The sequence below is a fragment of the Silurus aristotelis genome (genome assembly GCF_946808225.1).
Source record: "Silurus aristotelis genome assembly, chromosome: 25".
Taxonomy (NCBI): Eukaryota; Metazoa; Chordata; class Actinopteri; order Siluriformes; family Siluridae; genus Silurus; species Silurus aristotelis.
Window position 1 is genome coordinate 6,499,693 of NC_139598.1, and position 20,685 is coordinate 6,520,377.

General features: G+C 38.6%; 2 protein-coding genes across 3 annotated transcripts; both read left to right on the forward strand.

The window, feature by feature from the left end:
• Nucleotides 1-5,408, forward strand: timm21 (translocase of inner mitochondrial membrane 21). The gene is made up of 6 exons (XM_083530324.1): nucleotides 1-731; nucleotides 811-873; nucleotides 976-1,073; nucleotides 2,626-2,699; nucleotides 4,709-4,814; nucleotides 4,973-5,408. Exons 1-6 carry the CDS (start codon nucleotides 434-436, stop codon nucleotides 5,063-5,065), a joined length of 732 nt encoding a protein of 243 aa, XP_083386450.1. The 5' UTR covers nucleotides 1-433; the 3' UTR covers nucleotides 5,066-5,408.
• A 6,893-nt stretch (nucleotides 5,409-12,301) lies between these two features.
• Nucleotides 12,302-20,685, forward strand: LOC310720035 (uncharacterized protein). Of its 2 annotated transcripts, none has more exons than XM_083530331.1 (5): nucleotides 12,302-12,692; nucleotides 16,536-16,600; nucleotides 17,705-17,864; nucleotides 18,220-18,349; nucleotides 20,157-20,685. In XM_083530331.1, exons 2-5 carry the CDS (start codon nucleotides 16,581-16,583, stop codon nucleotides 20,342-20,344), a joined length of 498 nt encoding a protein of 165 aa, XP_083386457.1. In that variant the 5' UTR covers nucleotides 12,302-12,692; nucleotides 16,536-16,580; the 3' UTR covers nucleotides 20,345-20,685. The 2 variants fall into 2 exon arrangements, with proteins under 2 accessions (XP_083386457.1, XP_083386458.1); XM_083530332.1 differs by having other exon boundaries at nucleotides 12,305-12,692; nucleotides 20,160-20,685.

Genomic DNA, 20,685 nt, shown 5'->3' on the forward strand with positions numbered 1-20,685 from the left:
GACTCACAGGAAGCTAAAAAAAAGTAGTTTAATACTTATTATAAAATAAAATAAAATATTTTATAGATATTATGCAAATAAAATCATATAAACATTTAGGTTTATTTATTTTACCCCGCGTTTAGTTCTTGGCTAGCGCGTTAAGCCGTCAACACAGTTTCAATGTTTCAGTTTGCTACTATTTTGAAAATAGAGCTAACTCTTATGCTAATGGCGTCGTGTGCACATTAATATCACGAGAGTGTGTTTTTACGAGTTTTTAAGGCGACAGAATAATGAAATAAAAGTTTTTTGTTGTCTTTTTTTGTTCTTTTTTTTAGTTTTTGTTAAAGAATTGCAAAAGTTTCATGCTAGCGACGCTAAGTGATTAGCCGTGGACTGGTGAATATAGTTAGCTACAATTGTGTACCATTAGATATTAATAGGGGTTATAATGCTTTATTCACAACTATTCCGATTTGGTAAACCCGCATACTATGTGCAAATATTAAATCGTTCCTTTGCAGTTGGTCCTCTATCAGCTTTGCATTTGCATAAAACTGATTTAATTCGGTTAAATAAATTATCCAGGGCTCAGTGGTCTTGTGTGCACTATCATAGTGTTTTGGGTCTAATAAGACATGTTCATAATGGAGCTAAGTGCAGAAATAAAGCTCAAGATGAACCCAGAGAAAAGGAGATGTCACTCTCCAACAGTCAGACATCTTCAGGAATCTCAGCTGCACAAAAAGGTACAAAAAATATATTGAAAAAATCAACTGCAATCATTACTGAAGAGCTTTCTCAAAATAATGGTTGCCTTTATCACAGTGAAGCAGGCTGGCAGAGATTTCACGTATCTGATCGTAGTGCTGGTTGGACTTGGAGTTACAGGTGAAGTTCAAGGCTGATGAAAAACATCGTAAAATTTCTTGATATTGCATGCTTTTTTTTTTTTTTTTTGTAAACAACCCTAACATTTTGTTTCCTCTGCAGGAGGACTGCTGTACGTCATCTTCCAAGAACTGTTTTCGTCATCAAGTCCAAGCCAGATTTACGGCAAGGCCTTCAACAAATGCAAGTCACACCCAGAGGTAGGCAGGAGCACGAGGATTAAATGTTTGAGGAAATGCTGACCGTCATACTCATGTGTAAAAGATTATAGTAATCCCAGTGGTGTGTAGGCCTTCAGTGTTGTCCTACCTGACTCAATATACTTCTTAATAGCATCATTATGACTCCACGGCTATTGAAACTATTAATATTATAGACAAATGCTGTATAACAGAGCTGTATTATAGACAGGTATCATTACTAAAGCAAGAAACCCAATGACCACAATGCAACAAGTCTCCTTTCACTGCAGCCACAGCTGCACCGCCTGCATAATTCATCTCTAGCAGAAGCATCAATATCAACCTCATTAAATGACCCAGGTTTTCAGTGCACTTCTGTCCTTTTTATCATTGCATTACATTTCTCATTGGGATATGAAATTAAGGCAAATTGTGTGTTTTTCTGTGCAAATTCTACAAGAAAGAAAACACAAAATTATTAATGACTCTTAAAAAAAAAATCTGGCTTACCTTTCCTCTCGAAATCCAACTTGAAGGTGTATCTGTGACTAAAATCAATTTCTCTTCTGTCATTGTGGAATATAAAAACAGCATTTAAGTCTACACAAATATTTTTGAGCTTGTGCAGTTTGCTACAGATGCAGTTCGCCAGTTTTGACTAGTGTGCTCTCTGACCATTCAATCAAATGATGTGTAAATGCAAATGCCTGCGAGATGGCCCCAGGGTTGCTGATTGGTTAAAGCAGGGGTCACCAACATGGTGCCCGCAAGGACCACATGAGTAGCCTGTGGGCCTTTTCTAAAAATAACTGTTTCCTACTTTGTTAAATCATTGTTGATAATTATTTTGAGAAATCATTAACATGATCAGTGTCTTCACATAGATGAATATCATCAATTATTAATAACAACATAATAAAAGGTAAATTGAGCAAATTTGTTATTTCAGATCAAACTGAAAACTGTGTGTATGAAACTGGTAGCCCTTTACATTAATCGGTACCCACCCAGTTTTCAAAAAGGTTTGTGACCCCTGGGTTAAAGCAACAGCTTAAATAATGTCCATTACTACTGCTGATATGAAGGTGAGGAGATTTCTTGGACTCTGGCAACACGTGATGACTGAGAGCTGATTGGATAGAAACACTAACATAAACTACTTGAAGCATTATTACAAAACCTTTTACCTTCAAATGTTTGGTTTTATGGTGTTGTTCAGGTGTACTAGGATTCATCTTCTTTAATGTTGTGATCTTCTTGTTGCTGATCTCAAGCAGGTACTAAAAGCAATCCTGCTGGAATCTTTGACACTAGTGATTGAAGTCCTTTAGATCCTTTGAGGAGGAGGAGGAGGAGGGGGGGGTTCCATGTAAAAGGCTTGTGTCTCAATAGTAATGCAATATTGTGCGGGGGGGAAAAATGAATTTTTTTTTTCTACAGTAAATTTTGAATACGGGGCAATTGCTTATTCTGAAGTAAAGTCATTTGGACAAATAAATCATAAAATAAAGCAACATATTTATCATACATGGAAAATATGATTTTATTCTCGGCTTTCTGTGTGTTACAGGTAATTGGAGCATTCGGTGAGCCCATTAAAGGCTACGGAGAGACTACACGTCGTGGACGGAGACAGAAAGTTAGGTAAAAGACTTGCACCTTGTGTGTGTATAGTTTGGTAAGTGTAAGTGTGTATCGGCTTCTAGTCCAAATATATGACGTTTTATCATATAATGGGATTTTCTTTTCAGGTTTTTTTTAAATGAGAAACAGAACTTGACCTTAGATATAAGTAGAGCTTATTCTACAGTGCGTTTGAATGCTCATGTCTGATTGGTCGGAAGGTGTACACTAGGCTGTGATTTTTGTGTGTGTATATGAAAGTTCAAGAATTTTTTTTTTTTTTTACAGTTATAATGTTATTAAATAGAGGAGCTTAATTGTTTCTTGGGTCCACTAATTAATATAACTATGAATGTAATTGGATATCAAAAATAACATTGCAATTATTGGAAAAATCAGCAGAATAACATGCTTCAAAACCTGCTGTTTTACAATAGTAGCATGTCCTGGTATCCTATTTTTCTAATACTGTATGGATAATTATTCTCCTAATCAAAACTACTACATCGTACATATTTTATACATTAAGATGCATTAAATAATGTGGAACATCAGGTTCCTGGTATCCAAGTACCAGTGATCAATTATTCCAACATTTTGTGAACTCATACACTTCACCTTAGACAAAGTTCTTTCATTGAAGCGCCCTTCAAAAATGCCAAACAATCATATCAAGTTCCTTATGGGTTTACCGTGCCCAAATAAAAAAAAAAAAGTTCCCACATTTTTTTTGTTACAGCCTTATTCCAAAATAGATTATTTTCCTCAAAATTCTGCAAAGAAAACCCCATAATGATAACGTGAAATAAGTTTGTTTGAAATCTTTGCAAAATTTATATTAAATAAAATATCACAGCTTTTGCTCAATACTTTCTTGAAGCACCTTTGGCACCATTACAGACTCAAATCTTTTTGAGTATGATTCTACAAGCTTGGCACACCTATTTTTGGCCAGTTCGGTTATTTTTTTCCTTATGCCATCTCAAGAAATTTCTCCTTGCTACAGTCACCACCAGTTTGCTTATTAGGGACAAACTTCCACTTAAAAAGAACAATCGTATCTGCAGCTTGTTATTATTAAGGATGTCACTGTATATTGCAGCATTCCCTCGATCCTGACTAGTCTTCCAGTTCTTTTCCACTAAAAAACATCCCCACAGCATGATGCTGCCACCACCATGCTTCACTGTAGGGATGGTAATGGCCAGGTGATGAGCGATGCCTGGTCTCTCCAGACATGACACTTGGCATTCAGGCCAAAGAGTTCAATCTTTGTTTCTTATGGTCTGAGAGTCCTTAAGCTGCCTTTTGGCAAATTCCTGGTGGGCTGTCATGTGCCTTTTACTGAAGAGTGGCTTCAGTCTGTCCACTCTACCATACAGGCCTGTTTGTTGGAGTGCTGCAGAGATGGTTGTTCTTCTGGAAAGTTCTTTTCTCTCCACAGAGAGACGCTGAAACTCTTTCATCGGGTTGACCATCGGGTTCTTGGTCACCTCCCTGACAAAGGCCTTTCTCCCCTGATCACTCAGTTTGGCTGGATGGCCTGCTCTAGGAAGAGTCCTGGTGGTTCCAATTTGCATTTATGGATGATCTGTGCCTCCATACAATCCTGTTTCGGAGGTGTACAGACAATTCCTTGGACTTCATGGCTTGGTTTATGTTTTGACATGCATTGTTAAATGTTAGACCTTCTATAGACACATGTGTGACTTCCCAATCAACTGAATTTACCACAGGTGGACTCCAATCCAGTTGTAGAAACATCTCGAGGATGATCAGTGGAAACAGGATGCACCTGAGCTCAATTTTGAGTGTCATGGCAAAGGCTGTGAATACTTATGTAATTTATATATACAGTGTATATATATATATATATATATATATATATATATATATATATATATATATATATATATATATATATATATATATATATATATATATATATATATATGCAACAGTGCTGTGCTTCTTACAAATCCATAAAATGAACGAAATGAACATTGTGTAAGCCTGTGGTCTTTTTCTAGTCATATTGAGTATATGAAGGACGGACAGAAGCACATGAGACTGAAATTCTATATCGAGGGTTCAGAGCCTGGACTTCGTGGCACTGTGCACTTGGAATCACAAGAGGTCAAGTTTGGTTCTTAAATCGTTTTTAACTACTATTTTCAAACCATACACACACACACACACACACACACGTTGTGTATTCACAGTCATTCGCCATCAGATCATTTCACAATGCACACGCATTTAAACAGTGTCCTGTGCTTTTCGATATTTTCCAGAATCCTGAAAATGGAAACTATGAATTCCGGTACATCTTCGTGGAGGTGGAAGCATATCCCAGGAGAACCATTGTGATCGAGGACAACAGATGATTTACTTTTCTTCTGGATGATCTTGCAAATGTGTGAATCAATTTCAGTTTATTAACACAACTGCTTTACCTCCAGCATTGACAAAGCAACTAAAAGATTTTTTTAATAATGCAAAAATACTAAATCGGAAAGATTTTTATTCAGATTCCAGAGTTTATGGTGCTTCTGTGATCTGATCATGGTCAGCTATGCTTTATTCACTTGGTCATTCAATTTGAATTTTTTTTTATTTATCAAAGAATAAATAAAATCAGAAACTGTGATCAATTTCATTCTGTAATCCAGAAGCAGGTTGATATTGAACGAGCATTTCACTGTTATGAACAATAAAGCAATAAATTGATCCATTTAGTTTGTGCAGTTTGTTTTTCTTGGTTAGATGTGAGATTCACACATAATCACACGAAGCTTGTAATGCACTAGAACTAGAATTGCATTCTATTGCTTTTACCCTGATCACTTGCCAACACGGACAAATTAAATTAGTCTTTAATGTTTGCAGTGCAGTATTTGAGGGTTTTGTTCTTTTATATAGGGGTCATTAGATCCAGAATCTCTCTGCTCATAATCATACACAGAGAAGTAGTGCAATAAAATTACATTCATTTGAATAAATAGACTGGTGTATGTAAATGTCCTGCATCTGGGCCACGTGTCTTTAAAAACGACCCATAACGAAGCTCTGTGCAGCTGTTACTGGATTTTATATGGTTAATATTGCAGTACATCAACACATAATGGTGATTAAACTGTCCGTGTATGTTCAATGGTTCAAAAGGCTCTTCAGGCTCTTCTCTTCTCTGTTCTGTAACCGAGGTGGTGGAATGAACTTCCCCTAGATGTCCGTACAGCAGAGTCCCTGACTATCTTCAAGCGACGATTGAAGACCTACCTCTTCCTGAAACACTTAAATTAGCACTTGCTTTGTAGAATTCAAGAGTTATATTTATATTAAGTTTGTAATCTTCCGTACCAGTGTAGATTTATTTATTGCAAGAGACTCAAAGCACTTTTGTACGTCGCTGTGGATAAGGGCGTTTGCTAAATGCCGTAAATGTAAAATTGAGTACAACCCTCACATTAACCATTTTATTATATGTTCTCAAGGGACAATACAATAGAAGTGAAACTTGGATATATTTTTGAGTTGTCAATGTGCAGTTTGTATAGCAGTACAGATTTACTGTCCTCTAAAAATAACTCAACATACAGCCACTATTGTCTATAACTGGCAACAAAATTGAGTACGCCCTAGTCATACGAAAACTGATGACCATTGTTATCCTGCATTGCCTTAATACTCCTGGGCTTTGAATTCACCAGGGCTGCACTGGTTGTTACTGGGATCCTCTTCCACACAGTGACATCACTGAGCTGCTCGACGTTAGACACATGGTGCTTCTTTACCTTCCACTTGAGGATGCCCCACAGGTGCTCAATAAGGTTCAGGTTTGGAGACATACTTGGCTACTCCCATCACCATCACCTTCAATTCTTTCCTCATTGTTGTGTTTTACACTCAGTCTTGCACCTTTGTGTTTTTGTATGTTGTTTTTTTTTTTCAGTTGAAAAGTGTAACCCAGCCATTAGGGGGGCACAAGCCAGTGCACTCTTAGTGCCGGTCCCAAGCCCGGGTAAATGGAGAGGGTTGCGTTAGGAAGGGCATCCAGCGTAAAACATGTGCCAAATCAAATATGCGGATCACAAATGAGAATTTCATACCGGATCGGTCGAGGCCCGGGTTAACAACGACCGCCACAGGTATCGTTAGCCGACAGGGTACCGGTGGAAATTGGGCTACTGTTGGCCGAAGGAGGAGAAGGAGAGGAGGAAGACGTCTACAGAGACGGCAGGAAAAGGAGCAGTGTAGGAGAGTAGAGGTTCGGGTTGGTACTTTAAATGTTGGTACTATGACAGGTAAAGGGAGAGAGGTAGCTGATATGATGGAGAGGAGAAAGGTAGATATGCTGTGTGTTCAGGAGACCAAGTGGAAAGGGAGTAAGGCCAGGAACATTGGAGGTGGGTTTAAACTGTTTTATCATGGTGTGGATGGAAAGAGAAATGGTGTAGGGGTGATTCTGAAGGAAGAGTATAGTAAGAGTGTAGTGGAGGTGAAGAGAGTTTCTGATAGGGTGATGATCGTGAAGGTGGAAGTTGAAGGGATGATGATAAATGTCATCAGTGCCTATGCTCCACAAGTTGGCTGTGAGATGGAGGTGAAGGAAAGATTCTGGAGTGAATTAGATGAAGTGGTAGATGGTGTACCTAGGAAAGAACGATTGGTGATTGGGGCAGACTTTAATGGGCATGTAGGTGAAGGGAACAGAGGTGATGAGGAGGTGATGGGTAGGTATGGTTTTAAGGAGAGGAATGTGGAAGGGCAGATGGTGGTAGATTTTGCTAAAAGGATGGAAATGGCAGTGGTGAACACATATTTTAAGAAGAAGGAGGATCATAGGGTGACGTATAAGAGTGGAGGAAGGTGCACACAGGTGGATTATGTTCTGTGTAGGAGATGCAACCTGAAGGAGATTGAAGACTGTAAGGTGTTGGCGGGGGACAGTGTAGCTAGACAGCATCGGATGGTGGTCTGTAGGATGGTTTTGGAGGCGAAGACGAAGAGGAGGAAAGTAAGGATTGAAAGAAGAATAAGATGGTGGAAACTGAAAGAGGAAGAGTGTAGTGTGAGGTTCAGGGAAGAGGTCAGACAGGGGCTTGGTGGTGGTGAAGAGGTGCTGGATGATTGGGCAACTACTGCAGGAGTGATGTGGGAGGCAGCTAGAAAAGTACTTTGTGTGACATCTGGAAATAGAAAGCAAGACAAGGAGACGTGGTGGTGGAATGAGGAAGTGCAGGAGAGCATTAGGGGAAAGAGGTTGGCAAAACAGAAGTGGGATCGACAGAGTGATGAGAAAAGTAAGCAGGAGTACAAGGAGATGCGGCAGCAGGTAAAAAGGGATGTGGCGAAAGCCAAGGAAAAGGCATATGAGGAGCTGTATAAGAGGTTGGACACTAAGGAAGGAGAAAAGGATTTATACCGATTGGCCAGGCAGAGGGACCGAGCTGGGAAGGATGTACTGCAAGTTAGAGCAATAAAGGATGGAGAGGGAAATGTGTTGACTAGTGAGGAGAGTGTGTTGAGAAGATGGAGTGAGTATTTTGAGCAGCTGATGAATGGGGAAAATCAGAGAGAGAGAAGGTTGGAGGATGTGGAGTTGGTGAAGCAGGATGTAGATAGGATTAGTAAGGAGGAAGTGAGAGCAGCGATTAAGAGGATGAAGAATGGAAAGTCGGTTGGACCAGATGACATACCGGTAGAAGCGTGGAGATGTTTAGGAGGGATGGCAGTGGAGTTTTTAACCAGATTGTTTAACAGGATTCTGGAAGGGGAGAGGATGCCTGAGGAATGGAGAAGGAGTGTGCTGGTACCGATCTTTAAGCATAAGGGAGATGTGCAGACCTGCAGTAACTACAGGGGAATTAAGTTGATCAGTCACACCATGAAGTTATGGGAAAGAGTAGTGGAAGCCAGGCTGAGAGAAGAGGTGACCATCTGTGAGCAACAGTATGGTTTCATGCCGAGGAAGAGCACCACAGATGCCTTATTTGCTTTGAGGATGTTGATGGAAAAGTATAGAGAAGGACAGAAGGAGCTGCATTGTGTATTTGTGGATTTAGAGAAAGCGTACGACAGGGTGCCAAAAGAGGAGTTGTGGTATTGTATGAGGAAGTCTGGTGTGTCAGAGAAGTATGTGAGGGTGGTGCAGGACATGTATGAGGACAGTGTGACGGCAGTGAAGTGTGCAGTAGGTACGACAGACTGGTTCAGGGTGAAGGTTGGACTGCATCAAGGATCGGCCCTGAACTCTTTCCTGTTTGCAGTGGTGATGGACAGGTTGACGGACGAGGTCAGACAGGAGTCTCCCTGGACTATGATGTTTGCAGATGATATTGTGATTTGTGGTGAGAGTAGAGAGCAGGTTGAGAAGAGGCTGGAGAGGTGGAGATATGCGCTTGAGAGAAGGGGAATGAAAGTCAGTAGGAGTAAGACAGAGTACATGTGTGTGAATGAGAGGGAGGGCAGTGGAGTGATGCGGTTGCAGGGAGAAGAGGTGGAGAAGGTGGAGGAGTTCAGGTACCTGGGGTCAACAGTGCAAAGTAATGGAGAGTGTGTTAGAGAAGTAAAGAAAAGAGTGCAGGCAGGGTGGAGTGGGTGGAGAAGAGTGACAGGAGTGATTTGTGATAGTAGGGTATCTGCAAGAATGAAAGGGAAAGTTTATAGGACTGTGGTGAGACCTGCGATGTTGTATGGATTAGAGACAGTGGCATTGAGTAAAAGACAGGAGGTGGAGCTGGAGGTAGCAGAGCTGAAGATGTTAAGGCTTTCGTTGGGAGTGACGAGGATGGACAAGATTAGAAATGAGTTTATTAGAGGGACAGCCCATGTAGGATGTTTTGGTGACAAGGTGAGGGAGGCGAGATTGAGATGGTTTGGACATGTGCAGAGAAGGGACATGAATTATATTGGTAGAAAAATGGTGAGGATGGAGCCACCAGGTAGGAGGAAAAGAGGAAGGCCAAGGAGGAGGTTCATGGATGTGGTGAGGGAAGACATGCAGGTAGTTGGTGTGAAAGAGGCAGATGTAGAGGACAGGGTGGTATGGAGACGGATGATCCGCTGTGGCGACCCCTAATGGGAGCAGCCGAAAGAAGAAGAAGAAGAAGAAGAAGAAGCTTCAGTTGAAAGTGTGTAATCTTGCGATTCAGCTGCTTGGTTTGGTTAAAGGTTTAGAACACTTTAACCAAGATTTAGAAAAATGTAATCTTATGATAATTAATTAATCTAATGATAATTGGAAAACTTTTATATATATTTAGATTGAAGTTGCTTTTTTGGATTAAAGAGTTAGTCTAAGTTAACATTGTCGGAAAGTTAAATGTAACGTATGTTTAAGCCACAGAAAAGAAAATCCATTCCACCATTAAAAGATGGCTATATGTGGCCCCGGATAGGGATTGTGGCAGGACAGAGAGGATGAAGAGAAAAGAGCGTCAGGAGAGTACAACAGCTTAACGGACTTGGGATGTTGAGTTGTGTGCACAATGCCGCTTGTTCATGAACTGAAACATAGATGTTCAAGAGCTTTTTGAAACATCGCATTGACATTCAAGCATTGTTTCTTATTTGTTTGTTTGTGAAAATGTAACAATAATTAATTGTTTCAGAATACTGTTGTTAAGGCGTTTTTCATCTGGGTAGCTAGTCATACATTTGGCTGAGATATAGATATGCCATGGGCCATATTTGGCCTGAGATCTGGCAACCATACCTGGTCCAGCTAATCACCGCAGCTGATCACTGGGCCAACTATTTAGCTATTTGGGTTTGCTCTGCTTGTGTTCTATATGGTGCTTGTTCAGCCTGGATACGTTCATTAGGTAACAAAATGTGAAATTATTTTGTATTAATACATTTATATGAAGTGAGGTCAAGTTACCAGCATGACACTAAACAGTTGGTAGTAACAGCTACTTTATACATAAGTACATGACATAGCAAGTGTGTGTGTGTGCTGAGTACCACTGCAAAATGCTATATAAGCTCTTGGATACCATACATTTCCTATAAGAGAACATAAGTTAATCAGGGTTTCTTTTAGGCTGAAATTGTTTAGTGTATCTCATGAAATGACAACTACCACATTAATGTTTGACAACCCACCATTATTAAATGCAGAAACATAAATGTTGTAAAACTGCTATTCAATGACAATCAAAACTGTTTAAAATAACCAGCCTTACTTTTATATTTTACATTCATAAATCTTAACAGTAAATGTATGCTGACTGGTTTAGTGGTTTTTAAAGAGTCTCTGACAAAGAGGTTTGAGAATTTCTGTTATACAGTATTGTATAAATGAGCATTTAATGTGGAGATGAAATGTTCATATCTACACCTGGCATATATTCCATTTTTGATCTGCGAAGGTGCTGACACACATGCAACACCAGTCCTAATCAATAGGCCTGAGAGTTTCTTGAGAAAACAGATTTTTGTCATGATAATTAGAAAACATGAAAATATGATTGTGTGGCCTATTAGGTCTTCTGTATAATCCAATATAAAGGGTGAATAAGGTTTATATGTCTGTATTACCCAATACTCCACAACACTACAACGAAAGCTCACTTAACTGTGTACACAAATTTTTGAAATGCTTGTGCTTTATATCTTTGAAAAGTTTAATAGGTCATGCATCCGCTTTGTGTTTGGCAGTGGTGCATCCCACTCCTTCCTCCTTTTATGATGATGCTTGGGGTCTGTCTCAAATTCGACAGGCTCCTCGTACCGATCATTACAAAATGGAAAGAGAACAAAACATGCAACGTTAACCCTCATTTATGTGCTTACGAGAAAGCATATGCTGTTACATGATGTTTTATCCATTTAGTCACCAAACATATTTAGAAACAAGAATATCACATGCAAACAAAAACTGCTTATACAGCAACTATTGCAGATTATGTAGCAGGGTTAATCAACATAGACAATTTTATTTTAGAATTTTATTGTCCTGATCTCAATGTCATCAGTCTGTCTGGAATTAAATGAAGAGACAGAAGGATTGAAGCAGCATACATCCACATCTGTGGTTAGTTCTACAAGATGTATCATGTCATGCCATTTCAGTATATAATCTTCTGACATGTCTGTCTATGCATGATCTTTGCACAGTGTATTGTATATTACTATATTTACCATATATTAATACCTACTCATTCATTGGCTCTGTACATTTACCTTGCACAATGACAATCTAATCTAATCTAATGTCTGGGAAAACCTAACCTCTGATCCCTTCTAAAACTGTACCTAGAACTACAAGTGTACCTACAAGTATAAGGTTGTTTGATGCAGGCAAAGGGTGGTCACACCGAATATCGTTTTGATTTGGATTTCTCTTTTGTTCATTTACCGTTGAAATTTTTATAGATAAAAATCTATTAACAATTATTTTAAAGCATTTAAAAATTATTTACTTTTAACAGCATTTTTTCACACCTGTTCGAAACCTTTATATGTATGTTTTTATATATACACCACACTAGTCTTCAATGAATCTATGTCAGACAGGTCTGAACTCAGGGTGGCCTGAATTATTAATCCTCCTCCACTTGGGGGCGATAGCAGCCATTTAGGTACTGAATTCTGAAATCTGAAGAAAGTGCTCAGTAGATTTGCACCCTACAGACACAAGATGGTTATTTGAGACGCGTCCTTTTCTGCTTCTGCGAGGTTTTTCTTTCTTTTTTTTTTTTTAGTCCCGGAAGTTGAGTTTGCCGTGTACATAGATTTATTAATGTAAGCGCATATTTATAGGTAGAAACCATATAAAAAACGAGCTCAGTAATAGCGTCCCGAAATCTACATAAAGCCAACGAGGGAAAAAAACGCATTTATTTCGAATGTATTTAAAGGACACTTGAGTTTTCCCCCGATAGGTTTATTTACACGCCGTGTGTTTAGCGTTTCAACACGAGCCACATTCCTCAGCTAGCTGGAAAATAAACAAATGCAATGCTAACGGCTAATGGATTGTAGATACCGAGCAGCGCGGCGCCTGAGGTGAGTCAAAATATATACCATTTTATTAAACAGGTTGAACTTAAACCCTTTTAAGCATTATTTACGAAAAAATAAATTGGTATTGTTTTAATTAAAACGGCGTGAGTGAAGTGGAAAAAAGCGGAAGGCTGCTACGGTACCCTTAAGCGGCTAAGCTAATCTTGCTAGCCAGCATTGTGGTAATGTAAACCTAGCTAATGCTAATTACAAGCCCATACAGGATCACTGATGAATTCATGTCTTTTTATGATGTTTTTATTAAACTCTGCTAATATTATATTATACTCAGGAGTTCCCCAAATGTAAGTATGTTATGTCTGAGTCTAATGTCTGAAAATGTAGATTAGATGTAGATTTGATCACAGATTACTGTGACACTGTGTGGCCCCAGAGATTTAGTTTTCCTTTTACTGCTTTGGGATTTTAATGTGTATTTTTGGTTTGGTTGGCTACACTCTATATATATATATATATATATATAAATTAAAACATTATTACATCTCTCTGGATAGTAAGTGGTGAGCAAAAAAGGCTCTAGGGACCTTTAAATGTGGGCTCCAGAATTAAGATTTACTAGTATTGTTTTGAGATTTTTGTGTTTTTTTTCCCTCCTCTAAAACACTCATTGGGTTATAAGAGTATTATTACACCTACATAGTTTTTAAGAGTGGGCTCTGGGGACCTCCAGGTATCACAAAGCATAGGGGTGGTTTTGTGGAGTAAAAGTTTATGAAATGATAATAGTTATAAGACAGAACCCGGAGTAATGGCAGGGCAGTATTATAAGATGGTATCGATATTGTGACAAATGATTTAGCGATACATTTTTCCGAGATTCAGCATCTATCGGCGTTACCTTTTACAACGCTGATGGACTCGGCTGTTAGAAGCTGAAGCTGTGTGTACTGTAAAACCCCGGTGTTTTTGATTTCCTACTACTGCTTTGAGATTTGAATGGTTTGTTTGTTTGAACGTCCTTACACTTTAGCGTACGTTATTCAGGTTATAAAGCTTTATTATGTTATACCTCTCAAGATGATAAATGGTGAGGAGTGTCGAGAGCTAGCATAGTTTTCAAGAGTGGGCTCTGGGGACTTCCAGTGTGTCACAAAGCATAGGGGTGGATTTGTGGTTGGGAAGTTTATAAAATTATAAAAGTTATTTTTAAAAAAAAAAAGGGAAATGAATACGATGGCACTTTTTGGTGATGTTAATAAATCTGCAGCGTATGATTATATGGAACATAAAAAAAGGAAGATAAATTACACTGAAATGCTCCTCTTGAAGCTAAACCCAGAATCACAGCAGGGTCGATACTATAAGACGGTGTATATATCTTTGCCGAGATACAGCGTCTATAGGCATCACTTTTTCTTTTTTACGCTGTGGTTTTTAAGCGGTTTTTTATTTTCAAGCGGTTCTTTTTTATATATATATATATATATATATATATATATATATATATATATATATATATATATATATATATAAAAAAACTATGCAATCTGAAAGTTGTACAAAGTGACATTAATCATCAAGAACACAACCTGATAGCAGGCATAACAATTGTGGTACAAGATTATCCACCATCTCGCTTGTTTTGAGTTGGAATAGGTCACTAAACATTCGTCATTGTTTTCAAACGTTTCCACTTTGCTTATTGTTTCCGAAAAGCTCAATTTCTGCTGGACAAAATGCAGAGGAAAAAAATGTTGCAGGAATGGCTTTCAAAGCTGTGCAGGAACTACGTCTTCTTGCAAACATTCCACATCATTACCCAGAGCTATGGAAAAAAAGCATGACATCATTCTCTGATAAATAAAAAAAAACTGTAAATGTTGGCTACTTGTTGAGGTATAAAAAAAACAAAATACATGTTAGTTACAAAACAGTCTTCAGGGTAAAACCAGTATCTCGGTTTTTACTTGGGTCATGTCACAAAACCCTTCTGCTACAACACCCCTTTTATTGATATACACAAACACTACATGGTGCCTTTTTTTTCTTCTTCAGAAAAAGCAGAACATCTATACCACGTGCCATTAGTAAACTGACTTGCATGGAATAACAATTCATTTTGTTAGGCATCAAAAAAATACAGTGAGGAAAATAAGTATTTGAACACCCTGCTATTTTGCAAGTTCTCCCACTTAGAAATCATGGAGGGGTCTGAAATTGTCATCATAGGTGCATGTCCACTGTGAGAGACATAATCTAAAAAAAAAAATCCAGAAATCACAATATATGATTTTTAAACTATTTATTTGTATGATACAGCTGCAAATAAGTATTTGAACACCTGTCTATCAGCTAGAATTCTGACCCTCAAAGACCTGTTAGTCTGCCTTTAAAATGTCCACCCCCACTACATTTATTATCCTAAATTAGATGCACCTGTTTGAGGTCGTTAGCTGCGTAAAGACACCTGTCCACCCCATACAATCAGTAAGAATCCAACTACTAACATGGCCAAGACCTAAGAGCTGTCCAAAGACACTAGAGACAAATTGTACACCTCCACAAGGCTGGAAAGGGCTACGGGGAAATTGCCAAGCAGCTTGGTGAAAAAAGGTCCACTGTTGGAGCAATCATTAGAAAATGGAAGAAGCTGAACATGACTGTCAATCTTCCTTGGACTGGGGCTCCATGCAAGATCTCACCTCGTGGGGTCTCAATGATCCTAAGGAAGGTGAGAAATTAGCCCAGAACTACACGGGAGGAGCTGGTCAATGACCTGAAAAGAGCTGGGACCACCGTTTCCAAGGTTACTGTTGGTAATACACTAAGATGTCATTGTTTGAAATCATGCATGGCACGGAAGGTTCCCCTGCTTAAACCAGCACATGTCCAGGCACGTCTTAAGTTTGCCAATGACCATTTGGATAATCCAGAGGAGTCATGGGAGAAAGTCATGTGATCAGATGAGACCAAAATAGAACTTTTGGGTCATAATTCCACTAAACGTGTTTGGAAGAAGAAGAATGATGAGTACCATCCCATGAACACCATCCCTACTGTGAAGCATGGGGGTGATAGCATCATGCTTTGGGGGTGTTTTTCTGCACATGGGACAGGGCGACTGCACTGTATTAAGGAGAGGATGACCGGGGCCATGTATTGCGAGATTTTGGGGAACAACCTCCTTCCCTCAGTTAGAGCATTGAAGATGGGTCGAGGCTGGGTCTTCCAACATGACAATGACCCGAAGCACACAGCCAGGATAACCAAGGAGTGGCTCTGTAAGAAGCATATCAAGGTTTTGGTGTGGCCTAGCCAGTCTCCAGACCTAAACCCAATAGAGAATCTTTGGAGGGAGCTCAAACTCCGTGTTTCTCAGCGACAGGCCAGAAACCTGACTGATCTAGAGAAGATCTGTGTGGAGGAGTGGGCCAAAATCCCTCCTGCAGTGTGTGCAAACCTGGTGAAAAACTACAGGAAACGTTTGAACTCTGTAATTGCAAACAAAAGCTAATGTACCAAATATTAACATTGACTTTCTCAGGTGTTCAAATACTTATTTGCAGCTGTATCATACAAATAAATAGTTTAAAAATCATACATTGTGATTTCTGGATTTCTTTTTTTAGATTATGTCTCTCACAGTGGACATGCACCTACGATGACAATTTCAGACCCTCCATGATTTTTTAAGTGGGAGAACTTGCAAAATAGCAGGGTGTTCAAATACTTATTTTCCTCACTGTATATAAAAACAAAGTAGCACTTAAATGATACTGAAGGTGACATGATTGTTGGTACTACAATAACAGGGAAATCTTTTATTAATTGTTAGAAATGTTTTTCTTTTAAACCATAAAATCTTTTGTTCTGTTTTGGTTTCAGCCTGTCTGAATTATGAAGACTGATTGAGACTGAGATTGTTAAACTATGGAGCTGTACTGGTACATGTAAGTCCGATTTCTCTCTCTTTCTTAAAATAAAAAAAACAACAACAAAAAAAACGTAAAGTCTCAGTGAAATTCCATGCATAGTTGCTGTATGTTGGGTTTTTTTGCGGGCAAAGTCTGAATTATTAGCCCCAATAACTACCCTGTATCTATAATGTGATCCACATCAAATTACTCTGTCCTTAGTCAATGTGGAGCGAGTGGAACTCATCTTCGGCTGTGAAAGCTTTGGCCTAGCAAATACGAGCTAGAGCTTTTGTATTTTTTTGTATTTTTTTATTTTAAAACAATGATCATGCTCGATCAGTAGTTAGAAAAAAGAATAAGCTTACCTAGTGATGGTAGAACACTGCGGTCACTATGTTCACACATCACTCCACACCCAGTTTCAGATCTCAGATAATGTTAATGTGCGAATTCAGTGGGTGTTTGAACAGCAATTAGATACATACATAGTGGTAACAGTTAAAAACGAAGATACAGTGGAGTTTCTTTACAACTACAGTTGTCTCCTATTGAAACATGTCTATTTTGATGAATTGAGATCCCTTCCCAGACGACTGTCTTCCCAAACTACACGGAATGAAGATCTGGTAAATAGTCTGAGGTGTATTCTACTCGGTGGTCCTCAGACACCAGATTGCAATCTAGTAAACACCCAAATACGTTGTACCAATGTGTTAGACACCATTCTGCCCATGTCTTTGGAGCCGCACCGGAATGATTCTTCCAAAAGATATTTCCTTAATTACTGTTTTAATAATGGGAAATGCCTTTCGGAAGAATCATGTAGGTACCGCTCCAAAGACAACGGCATGCTGAAGCTGTTCTGGCAGCTTGATTTTTTTTTTTTCAGCATCTTACTTACACATAATAATTTGTCACCACAATTTTTGATATAAGATATAACCGAGGTAAATCACTTTGGTACGTGCTGTGCATGGAAACTCAACAGTAGCTTTGTGTCCTTCAATTATTACAATTTCCCGTTTGGAATTAATTAAGTACTCAGTTTATCTACCTGTCTATAACATTATTTAATAACTTGAGATGGTTTGCTTTGAATGAAGCTCGGTCAACATTTTTTTATATTAATTTTTGCAGAGTTGTCATAATATTTATTATGATAAAGATCTTCTTCTACGTCTGCTGGTACCGCTCAAGACAGAGGCAGCTGGCAGCATATCTTAGCAACCCACGCAACGCCCAGATCGTTATTGTGGGAGGAAGAGCCTACCTGCACCAGATGTGTGAGAACCAAAATGTAAGTATGCTTTATCAATGAATAAATCAAGGGTGTTTGAATGTAGTAAATTTCCCATTCATGGTAACATAGAGAGTGTAGAATGGAGAAATTTGCAGACTCTACAAAAAAAAATGTAAAAAAAATTAGGGAAACAGTGCTGTTAGAATTTTTTACATCTTTTTTTTTTCTTTTCTTATCTTTAACATTTCCTGGTATAGTTTATAGTTGGTATACAATTACAGTAAATAATGTCAATTTTTTTTTAGATAAGTTTATTAGATAATACTCTTTATATAACTGTGTATAAGATGTACAGAACGATGATATACAGTGTAATTGTAGTTGCTAATACACAAATGTTTCTGTATTGTAGACATCAATCTGGCCTAATTGGTACGGAGTCCAGGACGACGGCTCCGTGGGCGAACCGTCCGTTTCTCTTCCTCCATCTTCTTCCCTCACACAGTTGGACTTGCCCCCTCCGTACGAAGCTGTTTCTGGAGGTAAGACCCTGCATGCACAGTTTCTCTGTAGTGCACCGTATTCCTATGGTCAATATTTAATGACAATCACATGACCAACTTCCCTTTACAGAGTTAAAGACGACTATAACAGATTCGTCTGAGGAAGAGGAAGTGGCTTTAAAACAAAAAAAAAACGAGCAGAACGCTTCCGTAGACTGTGTGCCTTAACAATCGAGTTGCGTAGGCTGCAGTCTGTGTACAAGTGATTTACTGATGATCGGTCGCCATTTGTATTGTTATTGTGGAATTAAGGAAGTTCAACTAGCATTTCGGTTAGCTGACCTTTATTCAGCTCTCCTTTTTACGACACAAACTGCTATTTAAAATCACATGTGAGCTTCAAGTACTATTCCTATCAGATAATGAATGCTCTGACAATTATTAATTCTTTTGTAGAAATAGTTTTTTTTATCTCTAGCTGTTATGCCACAAACAACGCTAAGGAGCATTGACACCTGTTTTAATGGCTTCTGGTTCTTCCTGTAAAGCAATCATTCCTAATTCAGGGTCTTGCAGTGTTCCTCTGCCTTGAAGAGTATTCCCTGCTCCCTGTTAAAGAGCATTCCCCATATTTTACCGAAGTTTTAACAGCTGTTTGGTTTAACAAGGCTTTAAGCAGCTCCTGAGTGGAATGAAATAGTAAACTGTGGAATGTGAGCTTACACAACTGCCAGAGGATTAGGTGACACAGTGAAGATCAGGCTGGTATTAGCCAACATTAACACGAGTCACAGTGATAGTGTACACAGGCTGCTTCATGAATAGAGAGCAGCTCAGCAGGCAGGAGTTGTGTTTTGGAAACAGTCACGAGTGCGTGAAAGGATCTTTATCACTTTACATGTTTCATTGTTAAACACAAGATGCCAAAACGACACGCTCTCAATCAGAGTTCAGGTTTTATCCAGAATAGCAGCTTCTAAACACGTGAAACATGACCGTTCTCAGGTCGAATAGCGTATATCATGATTAGAAAGTTACCTTACAGATGGCAAATTAAATGTGTTTGTCACCCTTCTCTTTTATCCTCATTATAAAAGTTCTGTACTCCAGTGGTTCTTTACAAGCAAGTCGATTGGATTTTGCAACACTGTCCCTCTTTATAAGTTGCATTCATATTACAACTGTCTCCATTTCTCCATGCAGAGGACATGACTGCACTGTGAATCCATTAACGCATAAACATGTTACATTTGTACCTCAGCTGCTACTTTTGGCACGTTTGCAATGTTAGCACTGCTAACGTCTCTCAAACACAGAGGATCTTTGAATTGCTGCCATTGCATAACTACACCAAGCTATTAGTTATAAGTTGTTTTTCACTTTAAACATGGAGCAGTAACTTGATATATTCTGACTGTGGCATTTTATGAAAAAAAAGACAATGCAAGATAATGCTTGAGACGAGATCTTTTGTGCCTTTAGTCTTTTTGTAATATAAATAAAAAATTGTACATGATAATTTTGTGCATATATTCTATAATAAATCACAGACGAATCATAACCAGATGCTGCAGGCGAGATGAGGAAAAACAAGTTTGTTTTGCTTTTGGCACTTTTTTTTATTTTTTATTTTTATTTAGAGTGTGTATTGGTGGCTGTAGCTTTTAAAGCTTTGTTGCAGTGTGCCAGGGAAATTGTTGTTTTTTTTATTTAATTTAATTTAATATTATTTTAGTTTTTTGTTCACACCACTCTTTCACATATACTGTATTTCTTGTGTTGCATAACACTAAGTGCATTTTTCTCTTCGGTATGACAGTGCTGTCCTTTTCCTCCTCTTCTTTAGCAGACGATCTGAAGCCTCCTCCTTACAGCGAGTTTGCTCAGAACGACGACACAGACACATCTCAGAGCATCACAATGCCAGAGGGCAACAATTCGAGCATCAGCGATGACCCGCCTCCATACACCCCTACTGCCAATCAGCACACCAGCATTCAGTGCCAAGCGGAGCCTGAGGGGAGATCCAGCTAGTCTCTTCCAATGTTATTTCTCTATTTTGTGTTCACAGCAAGGGCTGTATTTCTCCATGCAATTGCTCAGCATTTAGTTAGGGACTCATTTTTTGTCAATTTTATTGTCAAAGGTGCAAGAGATGGATTCTAGATACCCTAATAGATTAGGAGGGAAAAACAAGAATGGGAAGAAAAGAAAGTGGCCTAATAGTGTACTTTAGATTGTTGATAAAATAATGAGCTGCTCTGGTGTTAATAGGTGCTTTAAGCTCACTCATGCCTTATTTTGTTTTCTTCTTATATAACCAGCATCATGATGACAACATACTTGTGTATTTTTTTTTTTTTTATTATTAATTT